Source organism: Cololabis saira, chromosome 9, assembly GCF_033807715.1.
Source record: "Cololabis saira isolate AMF1-May2022 chromosome 9, fColSai1.1, whole genome shotgun sequence".
Classification (NCBI taxonomy): Eukaryota; Metazoa; Chordata; class Actinopteri; order Beloniformes; family Belonidae; genus Cololabis; species Cololabis saira.
Window position 1 is genome coordinate 36,235,311 of NC_084595.1, and position 18,066 is coordinate 36,253,376.

General features: G+C 40.2%; 2 protein-coding genes across 3 annotated transcripts in view; one reads left to right on the forward strand and one right to left on the reverse strand.

The window, feature by feature from the left end:
• hsd17b4 (hydroxysteroid (17-beta) dehydrogenase 4) overlaps positions 1 to 13,645 on the forward strand; it is a 26,480-nt gene extending 12,835 nt beyond the window's left edge. The window contains exons 13-25 of the mRNA XM_061729415.1: positions 3,176 to 3,288; positions 3,498 to 3,621; positions 3,772 to 3,823; positions 4,372 to 4,443; positions 5,292 to 5,395; positions 7,750 to 7,815; positions 8,216 to 8,285; positions 8,372 to 8,478; positions 9,267 to 9,353; positions 9,490 to 9,576; positions 11,155 to 11,293; positions 12,162 to 12,289; positions 13,052 to 13,645. Coding sequence (XP_061585399.1) covers positions 3,176 to 3,288; positions 3,498 to 3,621; positions 3,772 to 3,823; positions 4,372 to 4,443; positions 5,292 to 5,395; positions 7,750 to 7,815; positions 8,216 to 8,285; positions 8,372 to 8,478; positions 9,267 to 9,353; positions 9,490 to 9,576; positions 11,155 to 11,293; positions 12,162 to 12,289; positions 13,052 to 13,141 — 1,239 coding nt within the window. The 3' untranslated portion in view covers positions 13,142 to 13,645. The remainder of the gene's footprint in view (positions 1 to 3,175; positions 3,289 to 3,497; positions 3,622 to 3,771; positions 3,824 to 4,371; positions 4,444 to 5,291; positions 5,396 to 7,749; positions 7,816 to 8,215; positions 8,286 to 8,371; positions 8,479 to 9,266; positions 9,354 to 9,489; positions 9,577 to 11,154; positions 11,294 to 12,161; positions 12,290 to 13,051) is intronic.
• Positions 13,534 to 18,066, reverse strand: part of LOC133450637 (dmX-like protein 1) — a 52,271-nt gene continuing 47,738 nt past the window's right edge. For both annotated transcript variants that reach the window (XM_061729414.1, XM_061729413.1), the window contains one exon: positions 13,534 to 16,684. In XM_061729414.1, coding sequence (XP_061585398.1) covers positions 16,454 to 16,684 — 231 coding nt within the window. In that variant the 3' untranslated portion in view covers positions 13,534 to 16,453. The remainder of the gene's footprint in view (positions 16,685 to 18,066) is intronic.

An 18,066-nucleotide genomic window follows, 5' to 3' on the forward strand; every position in this document is an offset into this window, starting at 1 on the left:
AGCGGAGTGGCGGTGTAGAGGGGGGATCTATCTCCACATGGCAACGTTGGTGGATCAGAGCTCCATGAGCGCTGCCACGTGCAGCTCAGTTCCATCACAACAGCCGTGTGAGACGGTTAAGGAGCCTGTCCATCCAGCTGGCGTGAATGTGAATCTGAGCTGTTGTACCATCTTTACTCTTCATAAAACCAACCCAGTTCTTCTTCATCTCATTATTTCTCTGCTCTTCAAGCAGATGGCCTAAGTTGGGCATATTCCTGCATTCAGGGAAGATGCTGCGATGAAGGCACAACAGTTGCAGGAGCCGTCCAGTTGTCCGATACTGTTAGGTTGGCTTGTGCACGACTTACGGATGTAGTAGTCTTGTCTAACATCATGCTGCTTCACTCTTGCTTTTTGTTTTTGATGATTCTGTAACATACAGTCTACAAGCCACACTGTTCTTATTTATTCTTTTTCTTTCGTTTGCTGCATTGATTAAAGTTCCTTTTCTGACTATTGAAGCACAAGTTAGACTTTTAATTTCAAATTAGTTTCATGCATAAAATGATTAATGACTTAACCGAGAACATAACGGTTGAATAATAGTCATTTTGCAGCCTTAATTTCAAGTCACAAAGTTGGACATTGAATAGCAGAGGGATTAACACTTTACGGGTCTTTTTGACTTTCATTAATGAGTCTGTACTGCTGAGCAGACAGAAACCCAGGATGTTGGTCCTAGCCTGACTCTTGGATGCACCTATAATGGGGTCAACGGGAAACATTAAACCATAATGTTTAACTTCTGCTTCCAGCTGTATTTTCATTCGGATTATTGGCTCGCTCTTTCTTTTTTCTGTTTTCCCTGCTACCCTCAAGAGGCTGTGGCATTAATCTCTGTGTGAACATATGAGAACATGTGACATGGAATCAAAAGAAATGTTGAAACTGGTTCTGAAAGCACAATATTTCCCCCATCTGTATTTTAAAGCAGTTTTAATTAAAAAGAGGCCTCCAGAGGGCCAGCGTTATGGTGATTTCTGACCAGAGGTAATGTTATGCAGAGTGTGAATCATGCCATTTCGCTAAGCAGTTTTATTTATTTATTTATTTGGTTGAACTGAGGCTCTGCGCTGTGGCTGTGCATGTGCCAGATCAGCTACTGCAGGACTGCTGTGACTGTCATTTTGCCCCAGAGCTATGATAATCACGGATTTACCAGATGAATTATAATAGATTATTTCACTGATTTACTAACAGTAGTTGACATAAATGAGCACTCTCGCTTTTAAAGCCCCTTTTCAGCTCTATTTGACTCGTTCAATTCATAAAATTATTATTATTGCTACTAATTGTGTCAAGATCCTGAAGTGTCGGTACAATAGTGCTTTTTTCTTTAGCATTCACATAGGACTATGACAGGATCTTGAGAGCCTTTTGATGTTTTCTTTGGACTTTGAGGATCTAAGCAACAGAGAGAATTTCATATTTCCTTTTTAATAACACATTTCTTTATAACTCTGTTTTGGGGAAAGTGACATTTAACTGAGCGTCTGAAGTCCTAAAATTGAACGTTCCTTATTTAGTATGTAATAAACCTTTTACAAATGGGGAAAGTGCTGCTTTGATCAAACGGGATGCCGTCAGTCAGCAGATTCCTACGTTGCCATGGTTTTATGGTTTTATGGTCAGTGGTCGACCAGCAGGGAGTAATGGTGTTTTTCTTTTTGTCTTTTTAAATCGTGCAAACGTGGTGTGAAACCAGCTACGGATACCAACTACAAGTAAATCCCTGCATGGAACGGTTTCCAGAAGTAACATGCAGAAAATATAAGCAATACTAAATGTATGAGTCTATACGGGCAACAGGGTGGAAAAGAAGGATGAACGAAAAGGAAGGAGACTTCAAAGACAGATGGACATAAATATGTAATTCGTAGGGAGGCGTGCGGGGAATGAAAAAGAGCCGTATAGAAAGTGTAAAATAAACAGGATCAGCTGGAGTGTTGAGTGAAGGGAGAGCTCTGTCAGATGACCCCGCGCTGGGGTCGATGACCGCTGTAAAACATTTACTCTCCAGTGAAGGGCTCCATCTTACAGACGTTGGGTTTTGTTTTTTTTTTCCCAGTTGTGACTTTGACATTAACAGATGACAACCGTAGTGTTCTGCTCAAAGGTTGCTGCCCAGTTTCAGGTGGCGTTGACACAAGTGAGAGCACAAATCAAACGTCGCTCAGTTTCCCCGGCACTTCTGAATTGGCCGCCTGTCAAAATTAAGACTGGTTTTTAAAATTGTGCTGATTCTTCATCTGGCCCCGGAGCACACTTCTGATAACTCCAGACTTTGTGAGAACCTGCTTGTCCTCAAACTAAACACAGCTAATGATCACAGGTCAAAGAAACTGCTCGATGATTTGAATATTTATTACATTTCTGGCAGTTTTTCTAGTCGTTTTCAATTTTCTTACTACCTAGAGTTAACGTTTTTGCTTTTTTACTTGCCTCCATTGAGCCCATTTTTTTAAAGAGCCCTGGACGCCGTAGTCGGGTGCCAGCGCGGATGCTAAAACTGGTTTTGCTTGCTCATGCATTTCTTTTCATTCTTGATGTTTTAAGTTTTTAATGAGCTTTGAATGCGAGTAAAAGGCAACAAAATCTACCGGCGCTTTTTTGTTTGCAGTCTAGCCGGTGGAAATTAATAGCCTTTTTATTGCATAATTTCTTTATGTTCCCTGAGACTGTGAATCTCAACTTTAAGTGCCGTGGACGGTGACCAACAAGGAGACCCACGGCCATATTTCTGAAGATAATGACTCGGTTTATTTTAACTGAGGGATGGCACTCTTATAATTTTCAGCTCAATATGTTTTGCTCAGAAAACAGATCTACATTTGAAAATATTCCTCCTAAAGCATATTTTAAGAAGTCTTTATATCGAAAAGAGACTTCTAACTGAGAGAAAAAGAACCATCTGCTTTTCTAATCCCAAAACCCCACATAGCCACTCCAAAAAAATGTCTCTCTTGAATAAAGAATACCTCTTTGAATTAAGGGGGGAAAAAAATAACTCATCTTCTTGTTTTCTTTTTCTGGGTTACTTTAGTTTTGCTTTATTTTAAGGAGCTGACATGCAGAGCAAAACAAGCGTTTGAGAAACCACAATAAGGTGTCCTACGTCCTCTTCTCTCCTCAGTCTGAAGCCGTGGGACAGAAAATCCCAACGACCTTGTTCAGCTACGACCACACCAAGTGCATCATGTACGCGCTGGGGGTCGGCATGTCCACCAAGGACTCAGATCATCTCAGGTGCGTATCCCCGCGCGTCTCAAGGTGTCTCTGAAAGGAGGCCCCGTGTTGAATTTTAAACGGAAATAAATGATAATCACTGCTTCAGTAATTAGTTTTTGACCTGCATGGAGAACAAACACTGACGGCGAGGCCATCTGTGCTGTTATTTTTATCTTCATGTGTGCTTGCTTTGTCACAGTTCACTTAACACTTTCATTTTCATGTAGATTCCTGTATGAAGGGCATCCCGACTTCAGCTGCCTCCCCACGTACGGGGTCATCCTCTCGCAGGCGGCGGTCATGGGTGGCGGCTTGAGCTCCGTCCCCGGACTAAACATCGACTTTACAAAGGTAAGTGAATGTGCATTCATGTCTGAAATGAATGACAACTTTTTTATATTTGTGTCCATGTGGGATACCTGGGACCATCTTGCTCATAAAAAGAGCAGTTATGGCAGTAATGAAGTTTTAACACTAAATCGCAGCATTTTCTTTTGCCAGGTTTTGCATGGAGAGCAGTATCTGGAGATTTACAAGCCTCTCCCAACTTCAGGTACATTCCTGTTTCACAACAGCGGATTTATTGTTTGTAGATTTGACATCAGAGCTGAAATGAAGGCTGCTTTGCAGTCTAATATAATATCCATTTAGAAGAAACAAATATCTTTGCTTGCTTTTTTTGTTTGTTTTTTTTCCCCCTGGGGAAAGGATAAAAGAAAAACCCTGACAGCTTGTATGGATCCCAGAGGGCCGTTCAACAACTCTGTTGATGTTATTTGTGGTTCCTTCAGATGCTGACAGTTTAAAAATAGTCTGATATATTTCAAGAAAGTATTAATTTACTCTTGAGTCTGTTTTCATGTTCAAAACTGACAGTGAATGTGAACAACACGTCTGTCAGCTTTGCAAGCAGTTCATCCAGTTTGGTTCTTTGTCGATATTCGACAATTAACTGAGTAATCTCGCAAAAAGCTATCAAAGAAAACATATTTCACAAGTGTTATTAAATAGGCATGATTGTTTTTCTTTTTTTAAATATTCTAAACTAAGCATGTGTGTGACTTAAGTAGAAAATGAGTATGTTTTAAATGCCACGTGCAGGTACACTTAACAATGTAGCCACGGTGGTGGACGTGCTGGATAAAGGATCTGGAGCCGTCATCGTCATAGATGGTGAGTTTCTCCGCTCTTAGGGGTGCACAACTTTTTATCATACAAGGCAGTTATTTTATTTATTTAAATTCATTTGTTTTCATCACTTTAATGCGTCTTTTCCTGAGAGTTGAGAGTTGCCTCTCAGGCTGAATTAACAGAAGTTAAATTAGAGTCCGTCCCCAGGGACTGATATAATGTACTACGAACGGCTCATATTTCTGTGACAATCCCACTGAGATGGATTTCATTAGAACCCCTCTGATCTATAATTAATCCCACTTTAAACCAAATTGGGAATTAAAATCAAATTTCTTTATACACCCGAAACCAACTGGCCTCCATTAGGGGTAAAGAATATAGTTTTACGAGACGTTAAAGCACGTATGATTTCATTTAGTGTCATAACCTTTGCATGTTAAAAGCAAGAACACGCAGAAAACACGTGAATACACATGACAGAAACGACTGATCCTCCATGTGGGGACTCTCAACATCACGCATGTTGCCGAGGGGAGACGCCGTCATTACTCAACGCCTCCCAACTGCTGGCAGCAACTCCACACGTACTTCATCTTTATTTTTGGGGCCACGAGCGGAGAGAGTGACCGATGACCCCTCTCCTCAGATTGGATCACTTTTATTGAGATCGTAAAAGTACAATACACATAAGTCATCATCATCCTGGCTTTGGAATACACTCCACATTACAGATGTTTAGATTGTTCTACCTGTTACAGTAGTACACAAAAACGACTTTAAACATAATTACTTGTAATAACAGTGAATAAGTTAAAGGGAAAAACAAAACGTGCTTCCTCCACCTCTGAAACTGTGCACAAAAATGCAGCCTTAGTTCTGTTTTCCAGTGAAAACCTACAACGGTGACGAGCTGCTGTGCTACGGCCAGTTCACGGTGTTTGTGGTTGGAGCCGGAGGCTTCGGAGGGAAAAGACAGTCGGACAAAGCCAAAGTAAGTTTGTTTCTCGTGTTTGAGTAAGTCACTGAAATGTCATCAGCATCTTTATCCCTTAGACCTCAAACGTTCTTTAGGCGCACCCTTGGTGAAATGCCGTGGGAATACTTGACGAGTCCTTACGGGGTTAATAAAATACCTTCTTTTTTTCATATTTTTATCATCTTTTTATGTGTTGTCTTACAAAAGCTATGACTAATTTTGTATTGCTTTTTTTTTGTTTTTCTTTACCTGAAGCAGCAAGAAGAAGTGCAGAAATCACAAAATTTATGTTTTTTGTGTTTTTTGTTATGAAAACAAGCTTTAAACTTTGAACTTTGAGAGGCTGACAATGTCACTCCTTGTGTTCTTAAGGAAAATTAGATTGTCAAAACATCCCATCGGTCTATATAATCAACTTACATTATGTTCTGACACACATACTTATAAAACAAGACATGCCACAAGAGGTTGTTACCAACTGCCTAAAGCAAAAAAGGACGCTATGCAAAGTACTGTGTTGTATCGAGCCAGGTCATCATGGAATGCACTGCCAGAAACCATTACCAAAGAAAAAACAAAACTGGGTTTCAAGAGGCTACTGAAATGTCATCTGACAGCCCATAGTAATATATAGTAATATAGTAATAGGTAGAAGGCACACGACGAGGGCACGGGCAAAGACACATACACATACACCTTCACATATGATGATGATTAAGATTGTTGTTACCGTTTTATTTTGTTTTATTCCTTAAGTTGATGTATGAGATAATTATTTCTGTTTCATTTTATTTATTTATTATTGGGTAGTATTTTTTTTCTTGTTGCTTCTGTTTTTTTGTTTTTTAATTTTACTTAATTGTTATTATAGTTTTAATTATTGCTGCAATGGTTGCTGTCATCATTAGTGTAAGTTTTTCCTTATCACTATAATTTGTATTTTAGTTGAACTTTTTTTATTACTCTATGTGAACTTACGGGTGGACCCCAGGAAGATTAGTAGCTGCTGTGCAGCTGCTAATGGGGATCCAATCAAATAAACAAATAAACTGACATTTTTTTGATGATGGATAAGAAGTTGAATAAGACAAATAAATTAAATCCGATGTTGAAAGTTCAGCATACGTTTTGCTCAGCTGTGTTCATATAGTGGAAGAAAATGGGAAAAAAAACTGCAGTAGATTCTCCTAGGTTATGCTGAAAAAAAAGGACATAAGACATTAAATAATTTTCCTTCAGGGATTTTTTTTTTGAAGACCCTCTATATTCTTAGCCTCTATATGTTTTAACATAGTAATGGAAAAAAACAGCTAAATCCTCTGAGCTATAAGGGCTTAAAATAGTTGAAAAGACTGATATTGTGAAGTATAAATAAAACAAGGCGATGAATTTCAAATCACTTAAACACGGCGCAACTGAAAATGGTGAACATAGTAAATGTTCAAACTGACACTTTTTTTGGATGTCATGTCAGCCACCCACTTTTAAGAAATTCAGATGGCAACCAGAGACAGGAAAATGTTTTTATCGTAAAAGTGGCTGGTGGGTAGGCAGAGAGCAGAGCGATTAAATATGTAGAAGAGCTCACCGACTCCGGGTACAACACTTATTTATTTATACATGACAATAAATATGAAGGGAGAGGATTTGAGGATTTCACCATCTGTACAAAAAGTTTATCTGTAGTGAAGGTAAAGACATGAAAACCAACGCTGAATGGCTTTGATGCAGGAGTTTTTAAGAATTTATTTAAACATGATTTTTGTAGAGGAAATGACATGAGAGGTGCAGAAAGACTTCTGAGAACAATCTTCAGCTTCAACAGTTTGTTGCTGCATCTGAACATCCGCGTCGACTCTTGCTTTGCAAAAGATGACATGATACAAAAAGACCAGACAACGATCAATGCCGACAATAGACACGGCGTTTAAGGCCACACGTGCAGCCAGCCAGACAAACTCTGAGTTTATTTCAGTTAAAAACACATCCGGCGTGCGTTACAGCGGCAGAGCAGTCCACTGGAGATCACTGGTGCGTCATGAAATGACGGAATAAAAGAATAGATACATGAACTGCAGAGCACCTGAGATCCAGTTACAGGAGGAAAATATTTAACTTTCAAAGCTTCAGGAAGCTTTTCATTTACTGAAGAAATAATATTATACAACACAGTGGGAACATGCTGTTTTTCTTTTTTAAATCATGTAGCACACATAAAGCTCAAAATAATTCATTTTATATATAATCTTTGCACTATCCCCCCTTTTTAAATGATAACGTTAAGAGATTTTGTGCATGATTGCATTCTGTTTTTATTTACATCTTACTTATCTGTCTCATATTTTATTTCTTTTCTAATTTTCCCCTAGGCTCCTCTGCCTCCTCCTAAGCGTGCACCAGATGCTGTGGTGATCGATTCCACCACAGCAGACCAAGTGAGTGTGCGTGGGTTCTGCTGCAGAATAAATCAGCTGAATAGATGATGTGTGGGAGAAAGTACATATTGGGTTTTATTTCTTCCGAAATGATGAAGTTTGAGACAGAATGCGAGTGCATGTTAGAAGTGTTGAACAAGGTATTCATTCTTTCCTGGGAAATAGAATGCTGACTGCATGATGCTGCACAAAGTTTAAAAAACAAAGAAGAGAAGAGGGTGGGGCTGAATCCCTCCAGCACTTTAAATGGCTGCAACTGTATTACTTCAAAGCCATTCTTATTTTAGGCATCTCTATGATAATTTAATTTAGTCTCACATCTGTGTACAGGAAGTGAAGTTCAGGGGGTTTATAAATTAGATATAGATGTTAACGGTGTCTGCTCCCCCTGCGGTTACAGGCTGCCTTGTACCGTCTGAGTGGAGACTGGAACCCTCTCCACATCGACCCCAGCTTCGCTGCCATGGGAGGTGAGGTCTGGACACTGCTTCTTCACTGTTTAACTAGTTGTAAAGCATTTTGGTCAGGACTAGATCTGTCCTTGGGCTCGTTTCAGGCTTCAAGGCTCCCATCCTGCATGGTTTGTGCACGTTTGGCTTTGCCGGCAGGCACGTCCTCAAGCAGTTCGCCAACAACGACCCGTCCAGATTCAAGGCCATCAAGGTGAGCGTCGGCTCTGACGTCAATCCTGTCATTGGAGTGGACGCAGAAATCACATGAGAGGATATGTCTCCTTCAGGGTTTTTTTTTGTTCCTTTTGAATAATTATGTACAAAAACAATGTGCATCTGTTGGTAAAGTCACACACCAATAGTCTGACTGTCTCCTGTCTCTCTTCTGCCTGCAAAAACTCAAAATCTTACCAGGAATATTTGTCTTATTTCTAGTTAAAATGTCTCATTTTTAGTAAAAAAAATCTCATTACACTTAAAACAAGAGTCATTACCAGAAAAATAACTTATTTGACAAGTTTCACCTATTTAAAGTAAATTCTCACTTGAAATAAGTAGAAAAATCTGCCAGTGGGACAAGATTTATCTTCTCATTACAAGCAAAAAAATCTTGTTCCACTGGCAGATTTTTCTACTTATTTTAAGTGAAAATCTACTTGAAACAGGTGAAAATTTTTGTTGTTTTTTTTTTCCAGTGATGAGTTTTGTTTTAAGTGTAATGAGATTTTTTTTTGACTAAAAATTAGACATTTTAACTAGAAATAAGACAAATAAGATTTTGAGTTTTTGCAGTGTTTACTCTGCATGATGGATGAGGTGGTCGCTTTACCCTTGAATAAAGCTACTCTATTTGCTGATTTGTCAGAGGGTGACGGCATTGATAGTGTTGCTTAGAATGAGACACAAATTATTTGAAGAGTCAAAAAATAAAAGATAGAAAGAAAACATATCAGAGAGGTTTAGGATGGTGGATTGATTCCACCTGCATCTCTTCCTCAGGTTCGCTTTGCAAAGCCGGTGCTGCCGGGTCAGTCTCTGCAGACTGAGATGTGGAAAGAGGGCAACAGAGTCTACATGGAGTGCAAAGTGAGTGTTATTTTGCTGAAGTATTCATGACTGTCAGCACCAAAGATTTGAAGGTTATCTTAATCTGACTTCTCTGCTCGTGTGTGAATATCTTTTTCACGGGCCGCGCCGCTGCCCTCTCGTCTCTTTGACACAGGTGAAGGAGACGGGTGCCGTCGCGCTGGCCGGGGCCTACGTTGATTTACATGACACATCAGACGCTTCCCCGGAAAATCCCCCCCAGGTACATCAGTCGGAACATGCCTCAAAAGTTTGTGTGGATTTTCCTTTTTTATCAAAGTCTTTCCTGGAGGCCTGAATCTCGTTGCCTTTTGCATCTGCCGATGTTGTCGAGTGTGGATTCTCAAAGGGCAGACCGAGGGAACACCTGCCAACGTTTCTTTGTCGGTTTTACTTGGAGCACAAGGTGGATGCTTCTCCGTTTGATTCATTTTTTTTTTTACTTGAGGCAGATGAGATACGAGTCTGGTTTCCAGCCTTTCTGGCCGTGTATTGTACTCGAGTTGTAGCACTTTGTGCAGACTTTAACTGATGGTACCTTCTCACATGCTGAAGATTAAGAAGCTGGGGACGGATTCACAAAACATTCTTAAAGGAGCTTGAGGCCGGATTGTGGCAAGATTTATGAAAAAAATCCGTATACATTTTAAGTTTTCTAGTAATAATGTCAGATGAAGCGTTCCAAACCCAAAATAATGATCCCTCTAGTGTATCTCTCCGTTGCCTTGAACAGGCTGTGTGCTGCAAAATGTGCTGCAATTCGGTCCCGAATTTCCCGCGCTGGACTGTGGATGTGACGTCACATGACGCTGCATGCGCGTTCTCCCCGTTCTCCCGTGCCGGCTTCACTGTTGGCTGCAGTACCCCCAACGGCCGTCGTGGTGAAGGGTGGCGCTAGAGAGTCTCATTTCTTAAAAGGAGCCTAAGGCTCCTTTAAGAAAAAAAAAATCTTCTTAAGTGTAATTTTTTTCTTAAGTTCAGTTTTAAGAAGAAAAAAGGGAAGAAGTAATTTTCTCCAAAAAAGTTCTTAAGTTTCTTCTTAAGAAAAAACTTAAGACTAAATGGTATTCTTGAAATAAAACTTCTCAAATTTGTTCTAGACTTTTTCTTAACTTTAAGACAACCTTGACCTGTCTTAAAATTTCTTCTGTGAAAAGGTAAAGACTCTAATATCACCTTTTTCAACACATTTGAGACAAGTTTAGACTTGTGACGGCATATGTAAACATATATAGCTTAATAAAATTAAATTCAATAGACTGATATGTTCATTTTAATACATTTGTTAAAATTGTGACGGCTCTGAAGTACAGAGTTTTACTGAGGCTCCAGTAAAAACATGAAGCTTCACATTATATTCAGGCAAACTAATGTCTAGCATGTAGTACGTTAGTGTGCGATTTCGGATACAGCCATATTTTAAGAAGTTCTTAAGTAGGAAAAATAAGAAAATCGTAAGAAATCACATTTCTTAAGAACATATTGGTGAATCCGGCCCCTGTTCCTTCGATTGCAGTTTTTTTTTGTAAGATTGAGAATCCATCACAGGAAAAAGAAACACTGCATTTATGAAAGTTTCTGCTCGTTCTTGGCTGGGACGCATGCAATCAGTAATGAAGATATTAATGATAAGCTGCTGTTACACACACAGGCAGAAAGGGTAAAGGAGGGATTATTTATCTGGACTGTCTTAATATTGACTCTTCCTGACCCTTCATCCAATGCTGAACGCCCCCAACTCTTAGATTCAGATAAAATGACTTGAGCAGCCGTCCGTGGTGATTCTGATCCGTGTGTGCAGGGGGAAGGCCTGCAGAGCGAGCTGGTGTTTGCAGAGATCGGCCGTCGCGTCAAAGACATGGGCTCAGAGCTGGTGAAGAAGGTGAACGCCGTGTTCGGCTGGGAGATCACAAAGGATGGCAAGAAAGCTGCGCAGTGGAGTGAGTGTGCGATAAAAGCATGTAACGCTATCACAAGAAATCAGATCATTTCCCACCCATAAAGGAAATTGTTTTAATGTTAATACTGTTCTGCCGTATTAGTAAAGTAGGATCATGAAAATAGTTAAGCATGGCCCGGCTGCGGATTTAAGAGCTGGGAAAAAAGCGCATTAACCTCTATCTTTTTGATATGCATGAGATTAATTAAAACTTAAATGATAGTAACTATGCAAGTGTCACGGCCAGGCCGCTGCTGCACACTGTAGAGATGTTAATGAAGTTGGTTTTTCCTTCTAAAACACTGAGGAAAAACGCTATTAGTAATTATAATTAAAAAAAAAAAAAAATAGTATCGATCCACTTGTTTATGTGCTCGGCTTAAATAAAACTAACCCGTCCAATAATGCAGTAAATGTCAGGATCCCACCCACACAACGAGAGCATATTCTTGCCTAAACTTGCAAAAGAAAAGTAGGACTCAAGTCTTTTGAAATCAGAAATCTCTCTCCAGCGCCTTGATGGCCTTCAGCGGTTCAGTCAAGAAACTTCTGCATGCAGCTCAGCCATCCCCCCAAAAATCCTGTTCCCTACATGGAAATTATCGGTGTTTTCTTCTCCGAAGCTGCCCGTTTATTCCATTTCAGTTTTAGGAGGGGTCAGTCTTGATGGCCACATAGAAATCCCAGTTACCTTTTTGAAATAGCTCTTGAAAGAAACGTTAAAACATCTTTTAAAAGCTGTAAAATGTAATCACCTCATATTCTTTTTATACATTTTAACTGGGACAAGAATGTATTAACATATAAAAAAAACTAAGTGAAAACGGAAAAAAACCCATTCTGGCGTGTTTTCTTGTGTCTTCCTGCAGCCATTGATCTGAAGAACGGCGCCGGCTCCGTGCACAGAGGGCCGTTCACCGGAAAGGTGGACGTGACCTTCACCGTGTCGGACGAAAACTTCATGGAGGTGGTGACGGGCAAACTCAATCCTCAAAAGGTGACGCGTAAATGGTTCCTGCTGTGCTGCTTTACATTCGTGTCTTTCAACCTTTTTTTTTGTTTTCTTTTAATGCAGAACATCCTCAGATTAAAAAAATCCGGTCACTGTGATGTTAAAATCACTCGTAAAGTGCATTTGAGCCTGGCTTTTATCTGTGACGATGTCCTCCTTGATTTCTTCATGTCGGCTAGAAGGCGGAAGCAATGATCTCTGAGGTTTATCAGAGCGCTCAGCGTGGGGAATCAATCTGCGCCACTTGTTATGTCTGTTGCATCACGTCTGTCAGCGGGAGTGGCCGTCACAGTGCACAATTGATATGCTTCCTCGGGAGCTCTTCATTGATCTGAGTAGTTTGTGGGAAAAATAAATAAATAAAAAGCGAGTACAAAGAGAGACAGAAGGCCGGGCTGCTGCAGCTCCCTCAGGCTGCGTCGCTTTAGTCTCTGCAACAATGAAAGGAGGAGCCAGGGGAAGACGCTACCTGTCATCCCGGCTCTTCACAACCTCATCGTGCCATTGATTTGCGGAAAGCGTGCACATCGTCGGTGGTGTAGTTCATCAGCTCCGGACCTCATGAATATTCTTCAGGGGCTCTGCCGCCAGAGAAAAGTGGTTGCATATTCCCTTTCATTCTGCTCTTTACTGCTCACTTGCAAGTGAGCGCTAAAAGACAAATCAAGCCAGCAACGGAGCAGAGGACACTGCATAAATTAGAAAAAAAAGAAAAGACTTAACTGCGTTTTTCTTTCCCCCTTTTAGGCGTTCTTCTCTGGCAAGCTGAAGGTTAAAGGGAACATCATGCTGAGCCAGAAACTGGAGGTCATCCTGAAAGATCACGCCAAGCTCTGAGATCTTCTGCCAAGCACTCATATGTTTTGAAGACCTAAACATCTCTCCAGTTCTCTTCCTGACTGATGTGTGCAGTGACACACTTTGCCTCTCAAGAGAAATTCATAAAAATCACCCACTGAGATTAACCCTACTTCTGAAGGAATTATTTCTCATTAATTAATTCTATACTGGAGTTTCAACTCCATCAGCTACGGGTGTTAGAAACAGACACGGAGCAGCTGGATGTTCACTCTGGTACTCTGTCCTTGACGAACATGCAGCTTCACCTGAGGGTTAAAAATGGTTAGAACTGATCAATTTTTAAACCAATTTCATGATCACTGCCTTACAAAAACCGTGATTCTGTGGCATTTGGAATCATAAGTGTGTAATTTTATGTATCTGCTAGTGAAACTTAAGCTGTGTACTAATGGAGACTTGAAAATGAATGTGCCTCTTGTTAATATCTGTAATTAAATTTAATGGTTGTTCTAATACAAATTAAAGCCATTCAGAATTATAGCAACTGTTTACTTGAACCCATTCTGCATCTCCAAGTTCCTATTAAAACTGAAAAACATTTAAAAGTCACAACATAATAATTCAGTCACCAGTTTGCAATTTTATAAACGCTTTCATTTAGTTATTTTTATTATATCAGTACATTTTCTGTATATTTCAATAATTTACATTAGAAAATTAGAATTATGGTAAATAAAGAAGAATCTCTACGAGATGAACATCGATGAAACTCATCCACGTATCTTTAGTTATGATCAAGTTCACTTTGTAAGAGTGAAATAAAGAAAAAGAAAAAGCTTTTTCAACCTGACACACTGATGTGGTTTAGCTGTTAGTGATAAAGTCTTTAAAGAGAAACAGTTTGATTAAAAAAAACAAGAAAAAAAACAATTTATTCTTCGGTGCAGTATCTAAGAGTAAGCGTTTGGCTTTGATAAAACAGATTTTACTCTTTGACTGCTGCAGGAATATATAAGATTTTCCAGCCCAAATAATTGGGAGAGGAAGAAAAAAAAATTCTGATAACATCTGCTTTCTTAGTTTATACTTCTAAATATGAACATATTTCATAAATATACCTGTCTGTACAGAATAATAATCTTAAAGTGGCTTTTATCATTACACCGTGTTCATCTACAACTAGTTGTTCTGAGTCCTGCAGGTATTAACAAAGAGCTTATGGATCATTATATCTACATAACTACAGGAACCCGGCTTCATCTAAATGTTTTTTTCTTCTGATTATCTGTCCTGAAAATAAGAAGCAGTTTCATTATCCCTACAGGCGTCTACGAGTAATCACCTACGTGGCACTGACTGCATGAAAGTCTTCCGTTCAGGTGGAAGATGCATCATATCAGCAGAGATTATATTATCCAAGCATGTGCTGAAGGCAATGTGCTGCTTTTGGATGATAGAAAAACAAGCTCGATAGTAATGCCAAAAAAAAAAAAGATTATATTTTTGGCGGGATTTAAGAGAAAAATCAGATGAAGCAACTCTACTAATGAAATAAAGGTCACTACAAGGGAAGAAAAAAGAAAATACTGCTATCAAAGCAGCAGACAACCACGATAACATTTGGAGTTGATGAAGGGAAGCCAAGCATAATGGGATAAAAGACTATTTCAGTTTAAAAAAAAAAATACTGGACTCCCTCACCTCAACCCCTTTTCATTGTCTTCAGCAAAAGTTTCCAACTATACGTTTGTCAGCCTTATATTTCAAGAGGTAACGCAGCCAGAGCGGGTGTTATTCTCTGCGTGGCGTATCGAGGGCCCCGTTAAAGTAAAGCTACTCTGTGCAACTGAATATCAATACTGATAAATCTGAGCAGGACCAACAGTACCAACACTGTGCCAGGTTGGTAGAAGTGGTTTTCAATATTAAGGACACTTAACAACTGGGAACATTGCACTAAAGATTTGGACTACGGCCTCTTGTACTTCTAAGCATTACGCTGCGCTTACTTTAGCTTATGTGCAAATGTAGAAACAACAGGTGCATTGCTACACACGTATAAACTCACAGGTTTCTAATACCTCAGCTTAAGGAATGGGTCACCGGTTACAGAAATGTGCAGGTCTGGCAGAGATGGATTAAGAGTGTGACACCACTCTCGTGCCTGTTGATAAGAATGACGACTGCGGTTTTATGGTCGTCCGCCGCCATCTCTACGACGAGAGGATGCCAGGATAGTTCAGTTTTAGGGTCTAGTTGACAATTTGAAAGCTCATCGTCTGCAAAGGTGCTCTGCAGGAACAATCTAGCAACAGTAGACCAGAAGAACCATCATGGCATCGTTTTGTTTGTACAGATTAAACAAGACGTGTAAAACTGAACGTCAGATGTTTGTTTCTGCCTCAGACTGAGGCTGGCTGCTTCCAAATCGTTGCTAAGGTAACCGAATGCTTGTCCGGTACTTTACAGACAAATCTGAGAGTGGTATTAGTGTTTTAATCGACATCTCCACCAGGAAGTGAAAGCACAAGTTTCTCAACCGGTCACACTGCTGCTTTTCATAAAAGAGATATGCGTTTCATTAACACCTTTAAAAGAAGAAGAAAAAAAAAAAAATGAAGTCCAACATCAATGATATGAAGATGACACTTGCTCACAGCTGATGTGCAGTTTGATCGTGACCTGGTCCTCCACCTTGAACCCAGCTGGTGTCATCGTAGAGCTGTGGATGTGACGGGTTCTGTCGAGGTCCACGGACCTGGCAGAGTTGTGCTGAGGGGAAAAGTCCCTAATGGATGACCCGTCATCCTGCTATGATACTGCAGTCCTGCCACGGGAACCTCCATGTTCTTTACCGACTTTAATAAGAGCTAAAGAGGAAGAACTGCAGGCTCTTTGCTCTCTGTGCAAAAAAAAGAGGAGACAAGCTGTCCGTGTCTCCGTGTGCTCTCCAGATGGCAGTTGGAAGTGGACGATCTCCAGCTGGGGTTTTTTTGTTGTTGCTTTACTCTGTCATTACCCTGTGGTCACTTCAGCTACAGTTTAAAAACACCTGTTTTTAAGTTCCTGTACTTGGTCGCCTTGAAAGCCAGATTTGTGTTCACATTTCATAAAATTCACAGCACATCAATTCACTGCATGGTCAAACCGTCCGGACCAGGTGACAAGCTCTCACCTCTGTCATCACTAAAGACGCCATCGCTCCCCAGGACGAGGCCACTGCAGCCGCGCTCCCGGATGTGACGGCATGTTTCCCAAAATCACGCAGGGAGTTTCGCTTGATCATTAGACGGACTTCGCGTTCTTCATCTGACCTGAATAAATGTCATGTTTCCCCCCCTCCTCCGTCTATATGAAGAACTTGACATCATTCTTGAGGTTGCTGCGGTTGTTGTTCACACTGAAACGGTTGGGGAGGATCCTCAACTTCATTGTTCCGTCGGCGCCGCAGGAGAAGATCTGGTTGGTCGGTCCCACCTCCACCTGCATCACGCCCGTCCCCAGGTTCCTGAACAGCGACTGCCGGGCGTGTTCGTTTGGAAACGTGTAGAGGAGAGACTGCGTGGCCATGCTCCACACCTGGGGAGAGATGGGAAAGATCGCTGAGCAACTTCAACACAAGATCCAGCAATTTACAGGCTCGTCCTTGTTATTGTTTCTAGGAATATGCAGCTGAGAGAAAGTGCCGGTCTCATGCTGCTCATCCACTCCATTACACAACGAGGCAGTTTATTTTAAGCAGATGGAGAGTACCTGCCGTAAACTCTCCTCACTGCTCTGAATGGATGAAAGCAGCTACTAAGTGCAGCTTGTGTAACGTCGGCTCAACGGCGCGACGCTCGGCTATATTTACTCTGCAAAGCTGAGGGATACGTTCGTCTGGAGGTCAGTTGTTTGGTCCACATTAAAATACGTTTACTAAAACACCAAGCGCTATTCTAGTGGAGTGAGTTTTAAGTTATGCATGATTTATTTATTTTAAATTCAATAGAAAAATCTTACATGCAAATATAGTGTTCAAAAGTGTAAATATCAGTTTAATTCAGCTCAGTAATACTTTATTCATCCCCAGAGGGATATTCCACTGCACTGAACTGCACTTCTACCTTTATAAGTGTTCATAAGCTAATTGAAAATAGGAGGTCTAAAATTAGAAAGCAATTTACAGTAACACTCACCAAAACCTTCTGTCTGAGTTTAATGGTTTAAAAAAAAAAAAATTATATATACCTATGTGACTGAGTTTAAATATATAGTTTTAGATGGAGACAAATATTAGTGACTTTTCTTTTCCGAGCAAAAATGCTTTATTTTTCAATAAGAATTTAATGTCCTTAAGTCTTTATATGACATTGTTTAGTTCCTTTAAAGATAGTAAAAGTTCAACGTGTTCATTTTTAGGAGAGTCAATACACAATGAGTGACTTCAGATCAGTAACTTCAGAGCTGTGAAGACTTTTTTTTATTTGTATTAATCTTGCAAATGATGAGAGTTGTTTAAATTTCCAGCAGATGTGCACTGCACCATTCCCTCTGCAACAGCTTACTCCTGGGGGTGACGGCTCTGTGATTTGTTCTGTTGTAGTCAAAAAGATTAAAGACCTGCTGTCCCTGGAAATATCTTATTTCAAGACATCTCCTGTTTGTTCAGTTTTCTCAGCCTTTTCCGCTGTCGCCGCTTTCACGTTACAAATTACTCCCAATCAGTCACTGTTGTTCTGGGCAGGTGGTTCATCACCAAATGGCATTGATTTGTTATAGACTGATGGAGCTCTGTGGATAGACACTAGTTATCTGATTTTCAAAGACGAGTAGAGCCAGAGACGGTAACGCCTGGGTGCCAAACATCCTGACCACTACTTTACTTTGTGACGAGGAAATGCTTTAATCCATGACACTAACCTAAATCAATATCGGAATCGAATCGAATCAAATCTTGATAATCGATTCTGAATCTTAAG